This window comes from Jatropha curcas, chromosome 8 (genome assembly GCF_041381405.1).
Source record: "Jatropha curcas cultivar XTBG-Jc1 chromosome 8, XTBG_Jcur_1.0, whole genome shotgun sequence".
Taxonomy (NCBI): domain Eukaryota; kingdom Viridiplantae; phylum Streptophyta; class Magnoliopsida; order Malpighiales; family Euphorbiaceae; genus Jatropha; species Jatropha curcas.
In genome coordinates this window covers 5,553,005-5,575,477 of record NC_143158.1, presented here as the reverse complement: position 1 = coordinate 5,575,477, position 22,473 = coordinate 5,553,005, and the positions used below count along the sequence as shown (strand labels likewise).

Here is a 22,473-nt window from a genome sequence, read left to right as displayed (position 1 = left end):
TTCCATGTAAGTATTAGTAGATACATATGTGGAAGGGCAAGCCAATAATGCCATTTTATTATATTTTATTTTTTTTACTTTTCTTGAATTTTATATTTTAATAGTCAAAATTTTATTAAAGACCGTCGTAAAAAAAAGATTTTTTTAAAAAATCACCCATATAATGTTTTAATTTTTTTTATTTTACTTTTTAAAATAATATCAGTTTCACCCTTTTTAACTCTTGAATTTATTTTAGCCTCTTTAACTTTAATTTTTAGCTTCAACCGTTGACTACTAATTACTAAATATCAACAACTACTATCATCGGCAATCCGTTAATATGAACAATTAAACTAAATGGACTCTAAATAATTTTCTTTTATTATACCTTTCTCTCCACCTTTTAAATAAGTTCCATGCAAACAAAGCGTTAGAGTGAGTGTTTAGCCCGTATAAAAGACCAAGGGTATTGGTGTGTTGTCATTGATAATAAACAATTGGTTTGGTACACGAACGGTGTAATCTACTTGCAGTAATTGCAAAATCCAATTCCGCAAAATTAAATAAAAAGACAAACTTTCTTCAAAAAATAAATAAATAAAAGAAACCAAAAAAAAAGAAGAAAAATCCAATTCCGGAAAAGTAAATAAAAGACACTAAAAAGAAGAACTCGTTTTCCTTTTTAAGTTTCCTATCGTACAAAGGATTCATATTCCCTATTATAACCAAAACACAACTCTTCATATTTATATATGTATATATATATATATATATGCACACACACATATATAATGTACAAAATTGATTGATCTTCAACACCAAAACTCTGTATATTCTCTACTCAACCCATTAACTTGTTTGTTTCAATGTTTGCTACTGAAAAAGCTTATGGAAACCCAAGCAAGAAGAAGAAAGAAAATAACTAATAATAATTACAATAGGATCAAGTATGAACTAGTTATCAAAATCTCCAGCGCAGAAGGAATTGATAATCCAACGACATATCCATATAGAGTCGCATTCTGGATTCGTCCAAACGACGAATACATAACCCAGGAAGCGTATGGGTCGCCAAATCTGGTATGGAATTCGACATGTCATATTGAGTTGGACATACTATCAATGGAGGATTATAGATATTTGTACTTGGAAGTGATTAGGTGCGGAGAGGCTGGTTCGTCAGGGTCAGAGCCAGGGACGTCTACTGGCATAACTTTGGTGGGTAGAGCTCAGATTCAGTTGCCCAAACTGTGGTCCAAGCGAGGCGGCCGATTTGAACTTTTTAGGCCTGATGGTGATGGCGTTTCGGCTCAAGGACATGTCCACGTTAGCATGGAGATTACCAATTCATATCGATTCTTTTAGAGTAAGTTAAATTTATGGTAATTGTGTATGATTATTCACATCTAATTCAGGTATTGCTCTCCTCTGTAATGGAGGATTGATATGATCATATTGAGCAAAATACTCTTTTATTTCGGGTGTTTTACTATTTCTTCCTCAATTATAAATCTTTATATTTTCTTTTTTGACCATTATCCTCTGAAAAATGTAAATACACTATTATAGCATCATCATATGTATAGTCCTATCTTGCCACTGAATGGAATGTAAGGAATTGGAAAAAAAAAAAAAAAAAGAAAAAGAAAAAAGAAAAGAAAAAAAGGAGTGTTTGGAAGAAGAAATAGTTGAAGTTGGTAAGTACATCTACAAGGGCACATAATATGTATACTATTAAGAAGAACATCCTTAAAAAAATTAAAATTACGAAATCTGAGTTCTTTATTGAACCTTGTAACAAAATAACAATAATGTAATTTAAAAAACTGAAGGACTTATTAGTATATTTGACGAAAACCTAAAGACTATGCAGTAGTTACCCTAAACGTTTTGCATAAAGTCACTTCAAATTATCAATATCATACTGTTCCTAACGCCATAATACATTCATGATCCTTAATGATTTTAAGGTGCTAAAACAAGATAATGGTTAAGTAACAAAATCATAACAGGATTGAAACTAAACAGTGAGTTAATTATTAGGGAATAACGGCTATATATGTTATCAGAAAAACAGTGAAAGTAAATTAAAAAATTGGGCCAAAAAATATAATCACATCTCGTATTTTTTATTGTTTCCAGCAGTAACTTGGTGGCACGGCAATATTTGAAAATGATATGGTAATCAACAATAATACCAATTGAAAGAAAAATATTCACATTTGCATTTTCTCGAGAAAAACCATTCCACAACCATCCTAAATTCATAGCATACAAGTAAAAGTTTACTGCTCGACTGTATATACAGCAGATCCTCCGTTGCAATTAGTATCCTTGTCGTCTTGGTGATCCATCCTTTTGGTCCATGCTTGATTTCAACGATTTCACTATCTTGTGCTCTGAACCCTACAGAAACAGGGTCAGAGCTCAAGTAGAAGCCCAAACAGGATTTGAATCTGGAGGATTCTATTCTAGAAAGATGAGCTAACAATGCACCTACAGAACCACTCAAGATTTCTACACAGAACATTTACAAGGATTCTTCATCAAAACAAATTTCCGAATCCCATAGCTTCCCAAAGTTCAAATTAATGCAAGCTCAGAAACATTAGGTATATTAAACAACCAGTACATCAAAATTACACGGAGCGACAGAGAGAGAGTTTCACCATCTAACTTGATTTTTTTCATCCTTTACTGCAATAAACAACATCATGAATTATCGAGCTTGACTCTCCCCATCTTCTTCAGAAATATTAAACAAGAACTTTGGAAGAGATGCAATTCGAGGAAGATGAAGCAGCAGGTCTCCGAATGAGTCTTTCCTTGACATGCCTGGTGTTTGCTTGCTGCCAGAAACATCCTTCAACTTACCTTCGGGGTCTTTTGTATCACCCATATTTTTGTTTTCCTGAAACGATTCATTATTAAGGCTTAGTTGAACCTCTTTTGCATCGTCCAAATCACTAATGCTACTTTCTTCATTAATCTGCAAGTTCTGCATTGAAGCAGGGTCCTTCTGCAAGAGACAACAAAGAGAATTGACCCTAGCCATGAGCCTTTTCTCATCAGAGGATGTCGTTAGTTGGGTGTCACTAAGAAGATACTGCGCAATGTCCTCCAGAATGTACTGGCGTTCTGATTCACCTGTAGAAAACTGTGGATTTCCAGAGGTCATTTGTTCTGAAATACAGTTTCCAATGTGATTCATAAGATCACTCATTGACATGGATGGGTGCAGGCCAGGCACTTTGATCTGATCCCAATTCCTTTGCCCCTTGGAATCAACAGCTTCACAATTTCCACTACCCTCAATTGCACGAGTATCCATCACTATTATAAAAGAGGTAAATCAGAAATAATTTTATAGTTTTAAGCACATAGGCAATCAAAATATATATATATATATATATATATACAACTTACAATAACTACTTGGAAACTCAAACCCTATGGAAAAGAATAAGAATAGACTCATGGTATTCTGAATCTAAACAATATTAATGGAAAAACAACCAAATAGAAATTAGAGCGAGAACATAACACTTATTTGAGATAATCATAAAGACAGTCGTTGTGGTCCTGATATGAAATATTTCATGAAAAGAAGTTCCAAAAATCAGAGTAATTATGGGTTGGCAGTTGGCACAGCTTACACTGGCAAATAGATAAAAATTCGAAGAGTATGATTAGTTCATAGTATAAATCTTGAAGTTATCCTCAGCATCTCCTCAATGGTTTCCACAAAAGCAGAAGGAACATATACAAAGATGATTTGCATTGCCTAAACAGAGTCTTTAAACTTTTATATCCATGTCAATTTTAGAAAGACAACCATCTTTGGTAAACCAACCACCTATCCGCATGTAACCGGGGACATGAGGAATCTAAATGGAACCCGAAACTAAAAGACAATTATTTTTCCTCAAATGCAACATTATCAAAATAAGGCTGCTTACTATTTTTCATATAGATCAAGCTACATAAAACAAATTCCAAAAAGTTATCACACCTGAGCTAGGAGAAGGAGCTTCTCGAGATGTGTGCTCTGAAGTTGTACCGGCAATATCCCCCTTTTCTATCTCTAAGGAAGATGAATGAGCAGCAGATGGTGATGCCAGATCTTGGAAACCAGAAATAAAAGATCCTTTACCAGTCTCCACTTGATTAAAATCTTGACTTTTTGTTTCATCTGGGTCCTCAAAAACAGATGACTGTTGTTCAAAATATGGTGAATCCAAAATTATCTCTGGCTGTCGACTTAAAAAGTTCAAACGCATGTCACACTGGATGAGCTTTTCAAAATGTTTATTTAAGAGCCCTTGTGGACATTGCAGAAAATGTTGCCTATAGAACCACAATAGTATATTTTTATGTGAGTAAATAAATAATATTATCATTTCCTGTCACGGCTACAAAAGCTGTATGTTTTTAAGTAAATCACCGTAACGAGGTGAATCTTGAAACCACATCCCTGATGATAAATTTAGAATTGAAGAGGTTTTTCTAAATGAATGCAAAAGATAGGTAATAGCATTAACACATGAACCACTAAAGAAACTGGAGAATTGATCATTGTAGCAAAAGTTCTTCATAGTTAAACAGAACCACAAACAACAGAAAATTGTAACTGTTGAATTTAGAATATAGAGCAGGACTTTGATGAATCAAAAAAAGGGAGAAAAGGAGTGTATTTTTGGTCCATTTACCAACCAATTTGTACAAATTATTAATATAACTTCTCAGTAAGATTTACTTTTAGAAAGAAGGATAAAAAATAATAACAGCATCTACAGAAAAAATCCATTCAACAGAGTGGAAAATTAATCATACCTGTGAATGCTTGCCTGTCCATTTGTAAAATCTGCAGTTGCCTGCCATAAAGTGTGCTTCCGGGGTTGCGGATTAGTCTCCCTAAAGAAAAGAGGCTGTCTAGCCAGCTACATTACAGAAGAAGAACAACAATGCCCTAGTAAGCCACGTCCATAGTATGCATAAACACAGAGAGAGATGCATATAGAAAGAGATCTGCAGTCATGACATACCACAACAACCAATGTTCCGGGTTCATTATCAGGATAGTTAGCCTTCAAAGCCATAATATCAGACCACTGTATTTCAATCTTACTCTTTAGACCACCTTCAAGTACTTCCCAAACCAGCTTATGCTTTGCAAAGTAACACTTAGCTACCAACTCCCCCTCATACCTTGATTTATACTGTCATAACAATGATTCAACAACTAATGTGTTAAATTAACACCATAAACTAAATCATATACATTAAAAATGAGAATATCACAATCCAGCACAGATGCACACATGAAATTCAGAATATATAATAAAAGAGTACCTCCCAGCTTCCAATCTTTAGAATAGACGCAGGAAAGTTTGAAGCCTTGAGCTTGTCAGTTGTGCCTGAAGCAGTACTGCTTTTACTCTCCTTCTTAACTCCTAAATTATCATTTTCTTTCTGTTGAGTGCCTGGTGTTGAAGCACTACCCTGAGAGAGCCTCATTTGTATCAAGTCTAAAAGTGAAGGACTCTTCCTCAGCCGCAACCCAAGTGGGCTAGGCTCATCTAGCGGATTGTATTGTGAAGGCGGAATAGGAAATGCATTAGCACCCGCACCCCACTGCCAAATTAGCAACACCACAATTAAAATTTCGGCAAAATATAATTTCTAATACAATTATGTATTGCAAATTTGAAACCTTTGAAGCAACCATCACAATGACTTGAAATTAACACGCTAATGCTAATTAAAAGCCCAATACCAACACAGGTCTTTAATTCATTACACACAATTTTACAAGTCAAACCAAGCAAATAAAGAAAATTTAATTAAAAAAAAAAAAGAAAGCAAAAAAGCAACAAAACTGTAGCACCAAGCAAATCAAAATTAGTATTAAAACTCATTTTACGAACCAATGAAACCTAAAATCAAACATTTATTAGAGTCCATGCTAATGGTCAACTGATTGACAGCCGAAAAAAACTTTCCAACCTCTAAGAACAACAACAAAGTATAGGAAAACAAGTTCAGCCTCCCCGAGCTCAACTCAAATAAATTAATTAATCTGTTGGGTAATCATTTTCTTCCTTCATTTTCTCGCCAACCAGAGAAAGGAATCATTTCTTAGAACAGAAATTAAAAAAAAAAAAAAAAAAGACCAGAATATAACATGAGTACCTGTTGAACAGTTTGAGATGGCTTGGATCGCTTGTTCAGAGGCCCATGTTCTTCCTCTAAGGGATCCTCGGTGATCTCTAGTTTCACTGGCACCTTGTTCCCACATGACGACGGCGTTTCAGGTTCCGCCGGCAGATTCCCCGATTTCATTAACTGGACCATCGATTTTTCCGCGAACACAACTCCGAGAAATCCGGATCCAAAGACGAAAATTTTTCCCGAGAATCAGAAAGAAACAAATGCTACAAATCAAAAAAACGTTTCTTCTCTTTTCTTTTACTTTTTTTTTTTTTTTTGGAGGGGGGGGGGGGTCGAGAAAATATCGGATGACAGGTAGTCGATTGTGTGAAAACCCTAGAAATGACGGGTAGAGAGATCTTAACGGTGCGTTTTCACGCCGTGCATAGGCAAAATCCCGCGTTCATTATGGGCTCGCACGTGCCATTTTGACTGCAGGGCTCAAAATTACGAAAACGGTGTGGCTTGAACGAGTCATGTTTAGGCTACCGGGAAAGGGGCGGTTTTGTCTTTTAGTTGTGAGGTATAAAGATCACGTGACGGCCGACAAGTAAGAGTTAGTGGATAAAATGTAGGGCCTATTGATTCTTTAAAATGACGGCGCAGGTGGGTGCGGTGCGACACGTGCCGGACGATCCCACGATTGCTTGACAAGTGTGGTTACTTAAGTTGACACGTAGAATCGTGAAATGGATGTTAAGATTAGCATGTGCATGGGTTTAGCATGTTAAAATGCATGACAAATACATAACTCAACCAACCACCTGTCAAGGTGAAATTATATATTTGGCGAAATGTGTGGTATACATATATTTGCACGTCATTGTAAATCACCTGGTAAATATTTCAACTCTGTAAATTTCAATAACTTGCATTTGTATACCTTTTCATAGTAACAATAAAGGTTTCTTACTTTTATGTGTAAAATAATAATTTGATAAGTAATAGCATAACTTTTCGGGACAAAAATTTTATACTTTTCAATTATTTAATTAGATATTTAATTAATTAAAATTTTATAAATTAAAATATATAATAAAATGATTTTACAAATTAAAGTATTTAATAAATATAATTTTATGAATTAAAATATTTAATGAGTAAGAATAAAAATCAAAGACACCGTGGGATTAAAATTAAAATACAAAGTTCAAGGGTAAAGTCAAATGCCTTATGCTCCCTTGACTTAAAAATTTATCTTATGACACCTAAATTTTATTTTTTATACTTTGATCTCCTGAAGGTAACTCATTTCTTCTTCTTCTTGATTATTCTTCCTTCTCTTTCTTCTATTCATTTTCCCTTCTTTTTCTGATTAGGCAAACCCTTAAGTACCAAAAATGCTAATACATGCATAATTAATTAGAAGATAAAGTAAGAACAATTATTGCTTATAAAAACATACATTTAAAGAATAAAATTCTCTTCAAAAAACTAGCGCAATATTTAGATAACTATTTAAAAAATAAAAATTTGAAGGAATAAAGAGGAAAAATTACAATATGACACCGTCATATATTTCTTCTTAATTTTTGGAAATAGGAGAGAAAAACAAGAAAGGAAAATGATTTTATAAATAGTAAATACGAGTTTAACCTTGACTTCTTTTCAAAATAAGTATCATAAATCAGGGCAATCTAATAATTTTTATTATTTTTCTCAAATTTTCCTTCCATGTTAGAGAAAAATGACACGTGGACCATTAATCTATTTTCCTGTCAAATTTTCGTTCATTTCCAATTAAGTGACAGCTCAACAAAGCATACTTAGATACTTCAAAGAAAACAAAGATTCAAATAAGGAGAGAGAACATCTACTTGCTCTAATTTAGGAATGTTTTCAGGACTTGATTGAGGAAATATATATATTTGACATGTATATTGCAAATTAAGTCATATATATATTGATTGATTGATTTTGTTTAATGCATTTATTACAATAATGCAAAATTGTTATAATAATACCCTTACTAATATTATTCAAAAAGTAATAAATAAATATAAGGCAGAGAATAGAGAATATATGATTTGAATTCTCAGATATGGATTAAGATGGTAAACTAAACAATGCAAAGCATTGAAGAAGAGGGACATGCTCAAGTAACAAAGTAGAAATTTAAGCCAAATTTGACTAGGATTCTGGATTAGAAGCAAAATTAAAGAGTACCATAGCACTTGTCTTTTGCATGCAAAAAGCATTAGAAAAAACTTCCAACTGAGGAGTCTTCCTTGAAAACAAAAATGAAAATGCAAAAGATCTCTACTTTGCCTCTTTATTTACTTTCAGAAATGGCAGATCGCCGATCACATCATTGTCATAGTCACTCCAGCTAATTGGATCCTGTTGATAATAACAAACAAACAAGGAGTATTAAGATAATCAATTTTTATATTCAAGCATAGAAAAAATCTACGAAAAAAAAAATGAATCTAAAACATGCTTAATCATAAAAGTGATTCCTCAGAACCTTGCTAAGCCACGAAATTAAATCACAAAGAAATTACAGAAACAGAAAGCTACTGGGCTTGGAGCAACCCAACGACTTAAAACAAATTACAGAAAGCTTTCATACCTGAGCTGGGAGGAGCTTCTTCGAAATGTACTTTAATGACTAAAGTTTTACCAGCAACATCACCCTTTCCAATCTTTACGGAACACGATTGAGAAGCAGATGGTGATGCTTGATCTTGAAAATCAGAAACAGATTGAATAGTATACTGAATTTGATTCTCAGAAACAAATGACTGGTTTTCAAAATATGGTGAATCCAGAATCATCCCTGGTTGTTGACTTAAATGTTTCAGATGCATGTCACACTGGATGAGCTTTTGAAATTCATTTAAGAGCCCCTGTTGAAATTGCAGAAAATGTTGCCTGCAGAACCATAATAGTAGATTTTTATATGGGAAGTAATATAACAGGTTCAACCGGACAAATGCTCCATCAGTAACAGGGTGGAAAAATTAAACATACCTGTGTATGCTTGCCTGTCCATTTGTAAAATCTCTTGTTGAGTACCATCTACGGTGATCTGGATCCCTTGAGCTAAAGAAAGAAGGCTGTCTACCCAGCTGCATTAAAGAAGAAAAAACATGGCATCGCTGTGTATAAACATAGATTCACATGCAAATACAAAGAGAATTGAACTAATGTCATTACCACAATAGTCAGTGTTCCAGGTTCATTATCAGGACAGCTAGCCTTGAGAGCGATAATATCACACCAATTGATTTCTATCTTACTCTTTGTACTGCCTTCAAGTACTTCCCAAATAAGCCTCTTCTTTCCAAAGTAACACTTTACAACCAACTCCCCTTCATTCCTTGAATTATACTGCCAATGAAAATGATCCAACAACTTATTGTATCAACACCATAACCATACAAACTAAATATGAGAATATCAAATTAATGGACACACACAAACATGAAATTCAAACATATAAACATGTAACAAAGAAATACCTCCCAGCTTCCAATCCTTAGAATAGAGGCAGAAACTTGAAAAACCTTGGGCTTGTCAGCAGTGTCTGAAGCAGTTTTGGTGCCTGAAGCAGTAGCTGTTTCAGAGTGTCAGAAATAAGACCATACGGAATTCATTTTTATTTGCAAACAAATTTCATTAATCAAATTCATCTGTAAAAGAATTTTCATTTTGAATACATGTTCTTAGCTTCATTGAATTTACTTATTAATAAGATTAGAATTTAAAAATGCAAAATCCAAAATGCTTTTTCATTTTCAACGAACTTGAAATAGAGGACTTGTGAATGAATTCCATATAATTTTAAAATTCATTTATAACAAACAAGCTTACTTACATCCTTATATAATGAATTTTAAAATTCGTTGAAGAACTACTTGACGAGTAACCCAATGGCTAAAATAGATATAGCACTGCCTGAGCTGGGAGGAGCTTCTTGGGACATGTGCTCTGATGTTTCACCAGCAATATCCCCCTTTCCAATCTCTAGGGTAGGTGAGTGACCAGCAGATGGTGATGCTAGATCTTGAAAATCAGAAATAACTTGATCAATATCTTGACCTTTTGCTTCATCTTGATCCTCAGAAACAGATGAATGGTGCTCAAAATATGGTGAATCCAAAACGATCTCTGGCTGTTGACTTAAAAGCCTCAGACGCATGTCACACTGGATGAGTTTTTCAAACTGTGCTTTTAAGATCCCCTGTGGAAATTGCAGAAAATGTGTCCTGCAGAACCATAATAGAGGAATTTTATATCGCTAACTAATAGCTGTATCTTCTCAAGTAAATAGTGAAAAGGAGTGAATCTTGAAAGGAAACTGAAAATCATTGATGATATATTTTAGAACCAACTATATTAAAAGGTTTTTCTCAAATGAAAAGGATAGACCAAACAGCATAGTGAATGAAACAATGTAAGTGGTGAAGTAATCATAGTAGCAAAAGTTTATTCACAGTTAAAAACAAGCATAATAGCACAAGAAAAAGGCTGTGGAAATTAGAAACTTGGAAATTTTAAAGTAAGGATCCAAAAGATAGCAATAACAGGTTCAACCAGACAAAAGCTCCATCAGTAACAGGATGGGAAATTAATCACACCTGTGTATGCTTGCCTGTCCGTGTGTACAATCTGGTGTCACTTCCCATATGTTGCACTCTCTGTGTTGTGGTTTTGGATACTTTGTGCTAATGAAAGTAGGCTGTCTAGCCAGCTGCATTACAGAAGAAAAACGTCGTGTCATTGCATATAACCACAGATTCACATGCATATAGAAAGAGAGTTGAACTCATGTCACTACCACAATAGTAAGTGTTCCAGGTTCATTATCAGGACAGCTAGCCTTGAGAGCCACAATATCACACCACTGAATTAATATGTGATTCTTTTTACCGCCTGCAATTACTTCCCAAACCAGCATCTGCTCTCCAAACCAAAAAATCGCAGCCAACCCATTTTCATTCGTTGAGATATACTGTCAATGCATATGATCCAACAACTTAATTTATCAACACCATAACCACACAAACTCAATATGAGAACATCAAAAAATGGATAGAAACAAACAAGAAATTCAAACATATAAACATATAACAAAGAAATACCTCCCAGCTTCCGATCCTTAGAATAGAGGTGGGAATTTTAGAACCTGGCATGTCATCTGTTCCTGAAGCAACAGCGGTGTCACATAGTGTTTGGAATACATCATCATTAACTTTAATAGCTTGAGTTTAAAAATGTAAAGTTCTAAATGATTTTTCATTTTCAGCAAACACGAAAACGTGGATCTGTAAATGAATCAATAAACTTCATAAAATTCATTTCTACCAAACAAGCTCTTATCTCCTCCTCAACTCTGGGTTTATGAAAATGTGAATTAGTTTCAGTCTGTTGAGTTAACTACCTTTAGATTGCCTCCTTCTGCATGTGGTCAAAAATGTCGGGAGGTCTCTCAATCGACCATCCAGCAGAAGCAATTGCTCAGGCGGATTAGGAAACGCATTATCATTTGCACCAGACTGCTAAATTGGCAACCAAACAATTAAATTTAGGCAAAAATAAGTTCAAAATACGATCATCGAGCAACCGCCAATCTTTGGGATAAAATTAAGATATTAATGCAAATTAATTAAAATCCAATACTAACAGAGGTCTTAAATAATATCTCGTAATTTCGACATGTAGATCTAAGCGGATAACGAAAAAATAATTACGCTAATAAACTCATAATTAAGGCAACTTATTTTAAGACGTAAAATCGAACACGTACAAGACGTCCTTTAAAAAAAAAAAAAGGTACAAGACGTAACGCTAATATTTGACTGTTTGGATGACGAGAAAACGTAGCACTACGAAAATACAAGAAAATCACAGCAAAGAAAATACAATACGACCATTATTTCTTGGAGTTCAAATAGATCGATTGATTTTTTTGCTAATTATGATTATTTATTCATTTTTGGAAAATGGCACGGTGTCAAGGCTACATTACATTCCACCAAAAAAATGAATTAAATAAAGAGAATGACTACAAAAAATAATAAAAAACGAATGAACAAAAGACAATAAATAAATAAGTATATTAGTCAAAAGCTAGTTGATGTTGTACTATACGTAGCACTGTGATTATTTTACTTCATTTTCTTGCGAACCAAACAAAAGAATAATACCGTCAAAAGAAAAAAAAAAAAGAATCAGAATAGAATATAAGCACTTTTTGAACAGTTTCCGATGGCTTGGACTGCTCGTTGTCAATGAGGCATCCATTCTCTTCCTTTAACGAATCTTTCTCAACGTTTATACTCACTCCCGCAATATTTGCATTCGCTGCCACAATCTCTACAGACGCGGTCACTGACGCCATGTTCTCATTCGCCGTCACTGACACCTTGTTCTCGTTAACCGTCACATTTGTTTCGGGCTTGGTCCTTTCATTTCCTGATTTCCTCTCCTGCTCCATCGATTTTACCGCAAACACAACTTCGAGAAGGACGAAATATTTACCCGAGAAAAGATGAGAAGCAAACGAAAACAGAATTCGTTTATATAATCATTATGAAATTCTAGAATGTTCTAGAATCATTTGGGCTGCAAAGGAGTTTTTCCGAGTTGAACCGAAATTTAACTAGATCAGATTTAGTTGATTAGTAAATGAACCTACCTGAGCTGAGTCAATAATCCAAATTAAGTTAAAAATAAAATAATTTACAAATTTATTTATAAAATTAAAATGTGTATATTTGCTTATCCTCCAATTTAATTTAATTATTTTTATAATGTTTAAACCACATTTATATTTTTTGAGCCTTTTAATTAAATTAATTAACTCAACCAGAGTTTATGGATTAATTTAATTTAATTTAAATTTGGTTAATTAATTATTGGAAGTCTATTAAATATCAAAGCTCAAAAATTAACTTAGATAATTCACTAACTTGTAAAAAAAATTAACTCAAAAATTAATAGCTAACATCAGATCGATTGACTATAAATATCAAACTTGTATTGACCGTAAATACCAAACTTGTTTGTTTTGATGTTGTAACACTTTTATTTTTATTTTTTTTCTTATACATTTTCTAATTGTCTAAAATATGAAATGCTTAAATCACATCTTCAAATGTTTACAGTATATTGCAAATGGATATCATCCAATTTCTCGAGCTCTATTAAATTATGAACAGTTAAAAGTATCAAGCTTTGAATCATCTCGATTATAAGAATATTTCACTAACTCAGATAAATTAAAAAGTGGACTACCTTATGTTTCACACGCTATTACTTCAACCTTTTTGGCTCCAGTAAATAAAAAAAATGACTGCAATATGTCAAAAAATAATCAAATTAAAAAATAAACAATTGAATTGTCCCATATTCACCATCAATTTTATAAATCATTTAATTATTTTATTATTATTCAATGTGAGTATCTCTCAATAATAATTATGTTAATACTATAATAAGTTTTAAACTTAAGAAAATATAGTCCGATTAAAAAAAAATAAAAGAAGGGAAAAAATTTAAAAATTCCAAAAGAAAAAGAAAATCACTTACTCTAGAAAAATATGAATGTATGCATAATATATGTATATAAAATTATATTATATATTTTGTAAAAAAAAAGTTGAATTATCCAAAATTGACTCACAAACCTATAAATAAATGATTTACAAATTTGAATAATTCAAATCTTAAATAACTCGAACTTCATTCATCTTAATTGAGCCTTAAAAAGTGAGTTTGAACAATTTTTTTTATTCAGGGAGACAGAAGAGGAAATAAAAAAAAAAGAGAGAGAAAAAATGACAAATAGGAAATATAGCTATCAGTTTTGCTGCCTATCTTCTTTGAGGCCAAAGCCTTTTACCCTAGGAAGGCAGGAAGCAATCCACCAAGTTTTGTGAACCAACTAGCCATCAAGGATCAAATCCTGATTCAAATTGACATGAAAACAGCAATTCCATCTACAAGAGCTTGCAAGATTACAGGAAGAAAAGTAGAATATGCTCTATAACATGAACAACAAATACAGAATTTCCAAAGAAGCTTCACTGTTTTCTAGAATACAAAAGTTACAGCACTTGTCTTTTGCATACAAAAAGCATTAAAAAAAATTTGAACTGATTAAATCATCCCAAAAACATGAAAAGTGAACTCTACTTTGCGTTTCTATTTACTTTTAGATATGGCAGGGTGCCAATCACGTTGTCATAGTCGCTCCTGGCAACTGGATGCTGCACATAATGACAAACAAGCAATATTAAGATGATGGTAGGAATCTAAAATCTGAAAATCTGTGAATTAAATAGAGAAATTTAAACAACAACAAATATGCTTAATCATAGAGGTGACTCGGAATATGTTTAATCATTCTGCCCGACTCATTATATATGGTTCAGTTTTCTTTGATGGTCTTCTGGTTTGCTTCAGCTCGAAATAGAAAAATTTTAGAAACTCAAAGATAAAACAAGTATCAAGCTGGTTTTGATTCTGTACTTAAGAACAATAATTGAGTTCAGTTTGAAGAATTCCTTGTCTAGGCCGGTTCAATTGGATTTTTTCTTTTCCTTCTTTTTTTTCCCCTTTTTGCAAAACTTGAATTGATTACTGTTGATACTCGAATAAGAAACGTTTGACAGGTTCTATCTCAAGTAAAGCACAATATTTAGATGAGACCAATCCTACCATGTCTTAGGAAAGAGTGAAAAATCATGACAAATGACTTTATTTATATAGTTTTCCTTTTATTTAGCTGCCAAGTGAATGTGGAAATAAATTCATGCATTTTAGTTACTGTTGTATAAATATAGATATGAAGGAACACACATGGATGAGAATTTGCATCTATTTATACATATGCCAATTACATTTTATCCATGTACACACACACACACACACACAACTTAGGGAAACAAAAAAAAAAAAAAAAAAAAAAAAACCCAAGAAATTGCTTGCAGAAGAGAATATAAGACGAGCAGTTGCAACAAGCAGAAAATTGATAATGGATTCATAAATCTTTCACAATTTTATACTTTGCATTAACTACTATTATTTTGAACATAGCAGATTTTAAAACAAAGGATTCATATAGCCGACCCAACTAGTTTGGGACTAAGGCCTAGTTGTTGTTTGTTTGTATATGAACAATCATCATTTTCACAACACAATAGTCATTTTAGCAACTTGCCTCCTGAAACCAGCAATTTACTGATACACAGTAATGCCCTCAATGTCTCTAATCCAAGTTCTCTACTCTACTTGACACACAGTAATTCAATGGTTAAAGCAGATAGAATGTGACCCCATGATAACTTTGAGTTTAAGCACACTTACGTATATTTCATATCCTTGAAATAAAAAAAATGAAATTTATTATCAATTAATCCGATGTCTTTATACTACAAAACTCATTTCTTCATGTTCACACTTGATCAAATTAAAGCTCAGAATGAAATCTCATAATAGAATTCATTTTAAACCAGTAACATATGTGCCTCAGAATTTGAAACACTGCATAATTGCCCCTGAGCATAAATAGCACAAGCTTTAATCTATGTTACATGCACCTTGTCATTTTCTTCTTCTACCCATGATTAGAATCAAATTTTTAGTGTAACTACATTCTCCAAAGGCACTTTCTCTATTTGGGATCACCAAACAAAGTGTTCTAACCAACATCCATATTGGTCAATTGCAACTAATATAAAGAAGAATTTAATCCTACATGAAGTTTCTTTGAAAAACTACAGGATAAGACATCAAAATATATGGCATAAATGCAATAGAATGCAATCAAACGGGTAAATGAAGCGAACTAGTTTTTTAAACTAGAAAAAAAAAAAAAAAAGGAATTTTTCATGCAAGAGCATCAAAAAGAGTTTGAATAGAACCCACCATTTTGGAGAGTCTTAATTTCCTCTTTGTATTCTTCTTCGCTAGCAAATGCTGCTTCCCAGCTCTCCTTCGTACTATTTTCCCTCTACCAGTCACCCTGAATCTTTTTGCTGAAGCCTATAAAGAAAATCTCACCCAATTGAAAATTAAATGCAATAGTAACAATTTGACTGATCATTAATCAAACCAAACGAATCTTAAAAATTCCATTTGGTAAAATTAGGGCTCAAATGGTGCAAAATTATACTACAAAAACTCCATACATATTGAGAAAGGAAAGAAATTGACCTTATGGGTTTTCATTTTGTAGCCTTTAGCAGCAAAAACTGTAAGAGATTGGAATTTTTGAGTGAGACTAGAGATAGTAGAGGGTTTTTGGGAGAAAAACGAGTGAGACCCAGAAATGTTACGAGCCGAACTGAGTCTGAGCGAGTTGTTGTTCAACTTATTAAATGGAGAGAGTTGAGCAGACATAGAAGGGACTCGGGCTGTTGTTGTTGTCGTTGGAGGAAAATGTAAAGGGCCAAACTTCAAATTGGAAGATAAAATCGTTAAAGAAGCCATTTTTGCTTTGTTTGTTGCTTCCGTTAATGTTTTGGAGGAACAAAGATAAAGGGAAGAGCAGAAGAAGTTGTGAAGTGGATTTGATATGGGTGTGGATGGAAGAAACAGACAATTCAAGTCCTCTATCTTTTGTGTATTTACAGTTCAGTGTAATCCGTCGCCGTTTTTGCCGTTAGCTGTATAACCTGAAAGAACCCACCTTTTCATTGACCAAAAAATACATTTTCAGATAGCAAGGCCCATGTAAGTTCAAGCCAGCCACAACCTTTTATTTAGTTTCTTTAAGCTCAACTCATGGCCAATTCCAATCCAACTTGAGACTTAGGATTACAAGTCAGGATCCAAAAAAAGTGATCCAGACATTCTGATTAGCAAACATCAAGTTATGGCTTCCAATTGCACATCAAAACAGACCCTTAATTCCGGAAGTCAACCTCATTCAATGTGATGGGGAAGGACATCATAAGGTAGGAGGCAAAAAATTAACCAAACCACTTTAGATTTCAACTTCTTCTGTAATCACAAAAAAATGTACTGCAAGCAAACAAGCTTTTCACTGTACTACTGTTGTCAAAAAAGTAAAATCAAATTGCGTTTCTTTGGAATCAATTACAACATCAAGCCAGCTTCTGCAGATAGGGAAACAGTCAAGTCTCAAGGTACCAATACGCAGTAATTCTGCATGGCACACACTGATTCTGGGAGGTTACGCTGATGAGAAATCAGTGCTTATCAAGTGCTTCCAACAACAGCAAGCCTGTCATGCACAATGGGCTCACAATTCGTAAATACAGGGCATTATAATTGTTTGTAAATCACTGATACAAGAACATGCCCAACAAAAGAATAAACAAGACTTGCTCTACGCTTCTAGCACATGCATGATGCGGTGCTTTAACTCCAGATGGCTGTAAAAAGCTTTGCCCTGATAACAGGTCCGAAAAATTAAATCATTTTTTACTTTAGCTTTGCATTCTCCATGTCCAACTAGGGTCTTGACACTATGGCTACAGACTCCCACTCCAGACTGCAAATCACATCCTGCACAGCAGTACATAGAACATCAAAAATATATTTCTCTGAACTTTTACAATATATGTGCAAGCTTTCAACATACCAAAGGGTTTTGGCGATCAATGTCAAAGCAGTTGATTGCACATGGTTCAGCCAAGAGCTCATTGGGTTCCTCGCCTAAAGAAGCAGAAGAAAAACAAACATGCACACTTAATCAGTCCTGATTTAAGTATCCAAGGCACATTTGATTTTCCAATATCATAGCACACTCATTTAATCAATCAGCAAATAAACATATAATCAAAGATTTAATACTCAATAGTCTGACCTGAGATATGGTTAACAAGAACAATGATAGTAGATCACTAGATAATATGAACAATCTTAGCTGGAGATCCATATCTTTTATTTTATTTTATTTTTGTTAAAAAAAAAAAAAAAAAAAAAAAAAAAAAGAAAATACTTCCGACCTTGTTCAATAACAGCAAGGATCCCATCTTCTGAGCAGGTCATTGCAGGTAAGATCCGTGAGGATGAGATATTATTTCCAGAAGACTTCATGTAGCTGTCATACTGAACCTCCCAAATATCACTTCCAGATAATGAATGGGTCATCAATTCATTTGTCCTAACCCCAGAAAGAATAATTGGTTCTTGTTGCCAGCGTAGATCCCAGGCAAATACAGTGCCTGAAGAACCTCCTGCCTAAAAATTAATCAGCTTAAAATTCAAACTGAACGAAAACATCTCATCGCAAATCAAAATAAGTGTCGTCTTTGAGCAGGAAAACTGTGTGAACCAATTAAATTTTCACTAGCTAATCCATTATGTCAACTTCACTATGGTTTGAGACAGTCAAATCACCTTTCCTCCTACATCTTTTATCACTAAGTATTAGCAACTAATAATACTAACTGGAGTTAAATAAACATAATTTCTGCTGCATAAATCCACAAAGATTTATTAACGAAGATAATAGTGGCAGGGAGTGGATAGACAGCTAGCAGACCAGCAAAAATTTCCTGCATGCATGCAAACAAAATAGACAAGGAATTCTGCTAACAAGTGACATCCATAACCATTCACATATTAAATCGGAATGAAGATATTGGTGGAGCAGCTATCTTACCAGACATGTGTGCTTTCTTGATGGATGAATATCAATGGAGTGTATGATCCCAGAAGTTGTTCTATGATCCCTACAGTAATAACCCCATAGGAAAATCAATACAATTCTTGCCATAGTGACTAAGATTTGTAATATTGTGTAAATGCATAAATGCATCAAACAAGCAGCCAAGCATGTGATCAATAAACCATTTTTAATCACTAGTGCAGGCAGATCACTTGCATGCTACTTAATTTCTCATCCTGAATGTTATATAGATGCTTTATAATAATTCCAATGTAGAGCTCTGCAACTACATCTAATAACTTCACATATTTTTAAGTATAAGATGCACACACAATTTTCTGCTTGTCATATTAAATATTTTGCTATTCACGTGTGTTATTCTATTTTCGCTTTTTGTTTCCTCATCAAGATTCTCATGAAGTGTACACACTTGTGTCAGTGTTGGTTCTGATGGCAGTATTGAAAATGGAAAGTAACAACCAAAAAAGGAATGGCGGATCATTAGTTTTCACAAAGGTTGTAAGTGGTGACTCCAAGAAATGATGGTTGACAATTGAAACTTAAAAGTAACAGTTATATTGTGGAGATGGTGGTAGAACAAGTGATAACCCATAATTGGGGATACAAATACTTTTAGTCTCAATCCCAAGAAATGAAACTCTAGGACCGCTGACAAGCAATCTTGATTCCCCATCAATTATCTCCTACATTATCGGAACAGAAAAGCTATTAAAGGAAAAACTTCATTGACGAAGAACTTTAAGCAAACCACAACATTTTTCCCCCAATTAAACTACTGTTCAACCAAATAATACGCGAGCATAATACAAGTCAAGTTTTGTCTGCGTTCCTCTCTACTAATTTTGCTGCAGTATTGACAATTATTAGCCAGACCATTCGTAAAGAATCACATACTAAGCAGGTTAAACAATTCAGCAACCAAGAGATTAGAAAATGGACAAGAGTAATATCATTTATCCCAAGTCACACACGCATCTATAGAACAGGTAATATCCTAGAACATTGCACTTATATTATAGATCAACAACAGTAATATACCCAAAACCACCACTTTAATAATTCAACGTCTAGTAAGGTCCAAATTTCAACTGCAAGAAAATATCAACTACAAAATATTACTATGAAAAATCCAATTACATCACAAATGTGCCATAAACATAGATATGCACTCACCAGTTACCCTGGAATTGAGCAACAGCAGCACCAGGTCGTCTAAGGTCCCACCATTGGAGCCCAAAGCCATAACCACCGGTAACAAACTCAGTTGGCGAAGCCCATTTCACAGCTGTATAAGAAACCAATCCATTCCCATCAAAAACCCTCCTAAAATTTCCCTTTCCATAAGAACCCTCGACAAAAACCCTAACCAAATTTATCCTCCCATCTTCGCCAACGCTAACACACTCACTCCCTCCCTCCATCAAATCCACTCCCCCAATGGACCCCAAATGAAAATCCACACCCACCACTGACACCTGCGGCTCCATAGCCAAAGATTCATGGCTTTTGTCAGCAGTAGGGAAGATGTAGAGGGAACCGGAAAACGTGGAGGCGGCGATGATAGAAGAGGTGGATTTGAGGGAGGAGATGCGAGAAGGTGGGGTCCAAGAGGAGAGTAAAGCTAGAGTTTTTGAGGAGCTTAGAGAGTGAACTTCGAGAGAGGGAGTGCTGGTGTCAGCGTCGTAAAAAGCGAAAATGAGGGATTTTTGGAATGGAGAAAGAGAAGGAAGCCATCGGACTGAATCGACGTATCTAAATTGAGGGAGTCTGTGGATTTGGGGCGGTTGTGGGAGACCTGTTATCGCCATTGTTAGGCTTGGAGGGTTCAGGAGGGGTTTTCTGTTTCAGATACAGAGGGAAGAAGATGGTGAGACTTCGGTTCGAAAAGAATTCGGAAACAACTGCTGGGCTCGCAGGCCTCAGCCAGCCCACGTGCCCGCCACGCTAATTATTTTTATATATATTTAAAATTATTTAAAATTTAATTTTTACTTTATATATCTAATGATGATAATAATAAATTATATATTAAAACATACTCACTATTTTTATATGTAAATTTTTTTTTTTAAATGCAAATCATTAATAATAATAATATCAAAAATTACAAAGCTCACCATGCCATTGCAACTTCCTTTTTTCAGATGTTATAGCCCTATTATAGGATAAGATGGTAAAACCGAAAATCCACAGGCCCAAATGCGAAATGCAATGGTGGCCATAGAAAACAGAACCCTTTTCTTCTTTAACAACCTTTCTTCTTCTTCTTCTTCTTCTTCTTCTTCCTCCAATCTCTATCCTCCAAAGAAAAATGGCCAAAAATACTTCGCCACATTGGCTAAAAAGAGGGATGATTTGTCTGAGGATTCAAAAACTCAAAAGAAACAACCTTTTTTTCCACTAAGAGTTTCAAATTCAATTCTTTCTCAGTCTGCCGTTGCAGTATTTGGATTGGGCTTCATAGATGCTGGGTAAGCTTTCTTTCCTTCCACATACATGTACACTATTTCTATTCCTCATAAATTCTTATCTATAATATGCATAAGATAAACAATTCAAATTATTATTATTATTATTATTTCAATTGATAGGTACAGTGGAGATTGGTCAAGAATTGGTGTGATCTCTAAGGAGAGTGAAGACTTGCTAAAGATTGCAGCTTTTGTAGTTATTCCTTTGTGTATTTTTCTTGTATTCTCTATTTCAAGAAAAGAACAAGCTTAAACATATTATGAAATTCAAGAGTAAATACAATCTGGTATTTTTTTTTATTTATTTATTTCCATAGAATTATACTTTCTGATATTTCAATATAATAATTAATATATGTCTATATTATGTCATGTTAGACACTTTATCAACAAATGAATTATATTTATAAATAAAATTTTACTTTAAATTATAATTATTGAGAAAATTTTATTTAAAAGTTGAAGTTTTTTTTAAATGGTTTATTTTTCTCTTTGGTTAGAAAAATATTTTCCTTTGATTAATTTTTTCTGAATATTCTAAACATGGAAAATTCGAAAAATATTTTTCAAACAAGTTTATCACAAAAAAGTCAGGATATGTGACTGATAACAAGTTCATCAATATATTTTTTAATTAGTCGCTAATTATCGTTTTTTTACAGTGGTTGATATCAGTAAATACATGGAAAATATATTACCTTCCAAATAAATAAACTTATTATATAATTAAATGAAACTCTGACGACACATTTAATATAAAATAGAAAGTTGATAACTTTCAACTTGCCAAATTTACGTACTTGGAAGCAACGTACTTAAATCTGAATAGAACTTGGAAAACAGGAAGTTACCTAAATTACATACTTAGAACTTAGAAGTCATGTTTAATATAAATTACGAACTTGGAAGCCACGTTTAATATAAATTACATTTTAGTATAATGTCGCATTTAAAAGTACTAACAACACACCCATGAATACGTAGAAGATTTTACTAACACCACACACACAAATGTATTTTGTGTATACATATTGGTTGTGTGATATTTTTTGCTACCCCACATGTGGCTGTGTGCTAAATGCATGTCTGTTCTTAGTACATATATATTAAATATATAGTTGCGTTGTTAGTACTTATATATATATATATATATATATATATATATATATTTTTTATGATGCTCCCAATATATAGTTTGAC

The 22,473-nt window shown here is 33.6% G+C and overlaps 6 protein-coding genes across 6 annotated transcripts; 1 reads left to right on the top strand and 5 right to left on the bottom strand.

The window, feature by feature from the left end:
* Window positions 1–2,183: 2,183 nt before the first annotated feature.
* On the bottom strand, window positions 2,184–6,512 carry LOC149494053 (uncharacterized). Its single transcript, XM_089724826.1, has 6 exons — window positions 6,175–6,512; window positions 5,335–5,616; window positions 5,028–5,201; window positions 4,816–4,922; window positions 3,995–4,329; window positions 2,184–3,315 (listed from the first exon to the last, which is right to left on the bottom strand). Exons 1-6 carry the CDS (start codon window positions 6,334–6,336, stop codon window positions 2,702–2,704), a joined length of 1,674 nt encoding a protein of 557 aa, XP_089580952.1. The 5' UTR covers window positions 6,337–6,512; the 3' UTR covers window positions 2,184–2,701.
* A 1,703-nt stretch (window positions 6,513–8,215) lies between these two features.
* Window positions 8,216–9,870, bottom strand: LOC110009395 (uncharacterized). The gene is made up of 6 exons (XM_020679045.1): window positions 9,855–9,870; window positions 9,657–9,751; window positions 9,352–9,525; window positions 9,166–9,263; window positions 8,765–9,066; window positions 8,216–8,532 (listed from the first exon to the last, which is right to left on the bottom strand). The coding sequence occupies exons 1-6, from the start codon at window positions 9,868–9,870 to the stop codon at window positions 8,522–8,524; spliced, it is 696 nt and encodes a 231-aa protein (XP_020534704.1). The 3' UTR covers window positions 8,216–8,521.
* On the bottom strand, window positions 9,664–12,673 carry LOC110009404 (uncharacterized). Its single transcript, XM_020679088.3, has 7 exons — window positions 12,389–12,673; window positions 11,579–11,693; window positions 11,280–11,341; window positions 10,976–11,149; window positions 10,776–10,888; window positions 10,013–10,403; window positions 9,664–9,751 (listed from the first exon to the last, which is right to left on the bottom strand). Exons 1-6 carry the CDS (start codon window positions 12,632–12,634, stop codon window positions 10,049–10,051), a joined length of 1,065 nt encoding a protein of 354 aa, XP_020534747.2. The 5' UTR covers window positions 12,635–12,673; the 3' UTR covers window positions 9,664–9,751; window positions 10,013–10,048.
* A 1,483-nt stretch (window positions 12,674–14,156) lies between these two features.
* Window positions 14,157–16,747, bottom strand: PRPL35 (Ribosomal protein L35). The gene is made up of 3 exons (XM_012216182.3): window positions 16,357–16,747; window positions 16,069–16,185; window positions 14,157–14,408 (listed from the first exon to the last, which is right to left on the bottom strand). The coding sequence occupies exons 1-3, from the start codon at window positions 16,630–16,632 to the stop codon at window positions 14,331–14,333; spliced, it is 471 nt and encodes a 156-aa protein (XP_012071572.1). The 5' UTR covers window positions 16,633–16,747; the 3' UTR covers window positions 14,157–14,330.
* Window positions 16,748–17,114: 367 nt separating this feature from the next.
* LOC105633561 (Transducin/WD40 repeat-like superfamily protein) lies at window positions 17,115–20,736 on the bottom strand. The gene is made up of 5 exons (XM_012216183.4): window positions 19,976–20,736; window positions 18,776–18,845; window positions 18,117–18,351; window positions 17,750–17,823; window positions 17,115–17,673 (listed from the first exon to the last, which is right to left on the bottom strand). The coding sequence occupies exons 1-5, from the start codon at window positions 20,608–20,610 to the stop codon at window positions 17,620–17,622; spliced, it is 1,068 nt and encodes a 355-aa protein (XP_012071573.1). The 5' UTR covers window positions 20,611–20,736; the 3' UTR covers window positions 17,115–17,619.
* Window positions 20,737–20,911: 175 nt separating this feature from the next.
* Window positions 20,912–21,573, top strand: LOC105633562 (DNA-directed RNA polymerase subunit beta). Its single transcript, XM_012216184.4, has 2 exons — window positions 20,912–21,273; window positions 21,394–21,573. Exons 1-2 carry the CDS (start codon window positions 21,002–21,004, stop codon window positions 21,524–21,526), a joined length of 405 nt encoding a protein of 134 aa, XP_012071574.1. The 5' UTR covers window positions 20,912–21,001; the 3' UTR covers window positions 21,527–21,573.
* The last annotated feature ends 900 nt before the right edge of the window (window positions 21,574–22,473 follow it).

Bases quoted from the DNA above. Each gene is read 5' to 3' on its own strand.
- LOC149494053 (XM_089724826.1), bottom strand. From the start codon at position 6,336: ATGGTCCAGTTAATGAAATCGGGGAATCTGCCGGCGGAACCTGAAACG. The intron at 5,617-6,174 runs GTACTCATGTTA...CTAATTTGGCAG, and splicing joins CATCTCAAACTGTTCAACAG to TGGGGTGCGGGTGCTAATGC. The intron at 3,316-3,994 runs GTGTGATAACTT...CTTTTATAATAG, and splicing joins AGCTCCTTCTCCTAGCTCAG to TGATGGATACTCGTGCAATT.
- LOC110009395 (XM_020679045.1), bottom strand. The intron at 9,526-9,656 runs GTATTTCTTTGT...TTTCATTGGCAG, and splicing joins TAAGGATTGGAAGCTGGGAG to TATAATTCAAGGAATGAAGG. The intron at 9,264-9,351 runs GTAATGACATTA...TCTTTAATGCAG, and splicing joins CTGGAACACTGACTATTGTG to CTGGGTAGACAGCCTTCTTT.
- LOC110009404 (XM_020679088.3), bottom strand. From the start codon at position 12,634: ATGGAGCAGGAGAGGAAATCAGGAAATGAAAGGACCAAGCCCGAAACA. The intron at 10,889-10,975 runs GTAGTGACATGA...TCTGTAATGCAG, and splicing joins CTGGAACACTTACTATTGTG to CTGGCTAGACAGCCTACTTT. The intron at 10,404-10,775 runs GTGTGATTAATT...ATGGTTCTGCAG, and splicing joins GGACAGGCAAGCATACACAG to GACACATTTTCTGCAATTTC.
- PRPL35 (XM_012216182.3), bottom strand. From the start codon at position 16,632: ATGGCTTCTTTAACGATTTTATCTTCCAATTTGAAGTTTGGCCCTTTA. The intron at 16,186-16,356 runs GTCAATTTCTTT...TTTTCTTTATAG, and splicing joins ACAAAATGAAAACCCATAAG to GCTTCAGCAAAAAGATTCAG. The intron at 14,409-16,068 runs GTGGGTTCTATT...CATTATGTGCAG, and splicing joins AATTAAGACTCTCCAAAATG to CATCCAGTTGCCAGGAGCGA.
- LOC105633561 (XM_012216183.4), bottom strand. From the start codon at position 20,610: ATGGCGATAACAGGTCTCCCACAACCGCCCCAAATCCACAGACTCCCT. The intron at 18,352-18,775 runs GTAAGATAGCTG...ATTAATTTTTAG, and splicing joins CAAGAAAGCACACATGTCTG to GCAGGAGGTTCTTCAGGCAC. The intron at 17,674-17,749 runs GTATGTTGAAAG...ACTGCTGTGCAG, and splicing joins TTGATCGCCAAAACCCTTTG to GATGTGATTTGCAGTCTGGA.
- LOC105633562 (XM_012216184.4), top strand. From the start codon at position 21,002: ATGCGAAATGCAATGGTGGCCATAGAAAACAGAACCCTTTTCTTCTTT. The intron at 21,274-21,393 runs GTAAGCTTTCTT...TTCAATTGATAG, and splicing joins TTGGGCTTCATAGATGCTGG to GTACAGTGGAGATTGGTCAA.